The sequence below is a fragment of the Cariama cristata genome, unplaced genomic scaffold (assembly GCF_000690535.1).
Source record: "Cariama cristata isolate BGI_N322 unplaced genomic scaffold, ASM69053v1 scaffold35720, whole genome shotgun sequence".
Lineage (NCBI taxonomy): Eukaryota > Metazoa > Chordata > Aves > Cariamiformes > Cariamidae > Cariama > Cariama cristata.
Window position 1 is genome coordinate 1,548 of NW_009594725.1, and position 1,425 is coordinate 2,972.

A 1,425-nucleotide genomic window follows, 5' to 3' on the forward strand; every position below is an offset into this window, starting at 1 on the left:
CCTGCCTGCTGCCAACCAGTTGCTCCTGGGTTCGTCCCTCTCCTCGTGCTCAGCCCCATGGCTCAGGGCAGGAGTGGGCTCTGATGAACCCCTGCCTGCTGCTGCCCACATGGTGCTGTCGGCTGGGGGCTCTAGACATTGGGCTAACACATTAACTTGCCTTAATTGTAATCAAAATCTGATAGAGTTTTAATAGAAATAGAATAGAAGTCTTAAGAGAAATGCCTAAACCCCGGGAGAGATTGAAAATCCCAACAGTGGGGATGCTCAGCATGGCCGGACACCAGTGCTGCAGTGTCCTGCCGAGAGCCCATAGGTACCGGTGATTCCTATCAGGGACAAAAGGAGCATCGCCATGGGCAGGGTGTCATGGCAGGGAGCTATGCTGCCGTGGCTCTAGCCCTGCTGCCCGGCTCCTGCCAGCACTGCCCTGGCACACACCAGCTGCCAGCACCACAGGATAAACGCAGCCATCAGGCACCCACCACCCCGGTGCTGCCACCGGTGCCGCAAGGAGGTGTCTGATGGCCTTTCCCACGTGGAGCCTGGATCCATCCATGCACCGTGGCCATGCAGTGCTGCAGAACTGCTAACGCCCGGGCATCCTGCTCCTCCCCTGGCACAGCCAGAGCTTCACCGACCCGCAGGCACGTGGGCTTCGGAGATGCCCCGGTCTGTGCATCGGTCGTGGGTCAGGCATCCAGTCCTCGGGGACACTTTCCGGGCAGAGATGTGCTCCTTCCCAGCAGAGGACAAGCTGGCCTCAGTTACAGCCGCACTCCTCGATGATCATGTCCTCATGGTGGCGGACAACGATTTCACCTTTCTCGTAGTAGAGCATGGAGAGGGGACTCATCCTGACCGGGGAGCAGGCAGGGCAGGGCACCTGGTTGGGCTTGTAGAGCTGCAGCAAACTCTGGGGAGACAAGAGAAGGGCAAAGCATCACCCCCTGCTGCGGGGCTGGGGTGCACGGGGGGAGCGGGGGCACCAAACCCCTCTTACCTGTATGTAAGCGTGGTTGGTGGGCTTGAAGGTCTCGTCCACGGGTGAGGGACACTGCCCTTCGCATCGGTAGGCGTTGTACTTTTTGGGGTAGACGATCCAGCTGCCCCAGCCCGTCTGCTCGAAATCCACCATCATGTCCACCCTCCTGCACAAGGACCTGCTCTCCTCTCCCTGGACGGCAACAGCAGCGTCACTCACTTTGATCCTTTGCTTCTCTTTCCTGTTCCTGCGATGTCGGCGGGTCCCCACTCCTTGGGAGCTGCTGTCACGCATGACGTGCTTGGAGGCCTCCGCTGTCCTGATGAGGCTGTGGTCTCCCGGAGACTTGTCCTTAGAGAAGACGAGCAGCAGGACTTCATCCGTCACGTCCTGGGGCAGGGCTGGCTCCCCATGGCCAGCGTTACTTGAGGTGGGCAAGT

At 59.9% G+C, this 1,425-nt stretch overlaps 1 protein-coding gene across 1 annotated transcript in view; it reads right to left on the bottom strand.

The window, feature by feature from the left end:
• Positions 1-763: 763 nt before the first annotated feature.
• Positions 764-1,425, bottom strand: part of NODAL (nodal growth differentiation factor) — a gene marked incomplete at its 5' end in the record, with an annotated part of 1,168 nt that continues 506 nt past the window's right edge. The window contains 2 exons of the mRNA XM_009699008.1: positions 764-916; positions 1,004-1,386. Of these exons, the coding sequence (XP_009697310.1) occupies positions 764-916; positions 1,004-1,386 (536 nt within the window). The remainder of the gene's footprint in view (positions 917-1,003; positions 1,387-1,425) is intronic.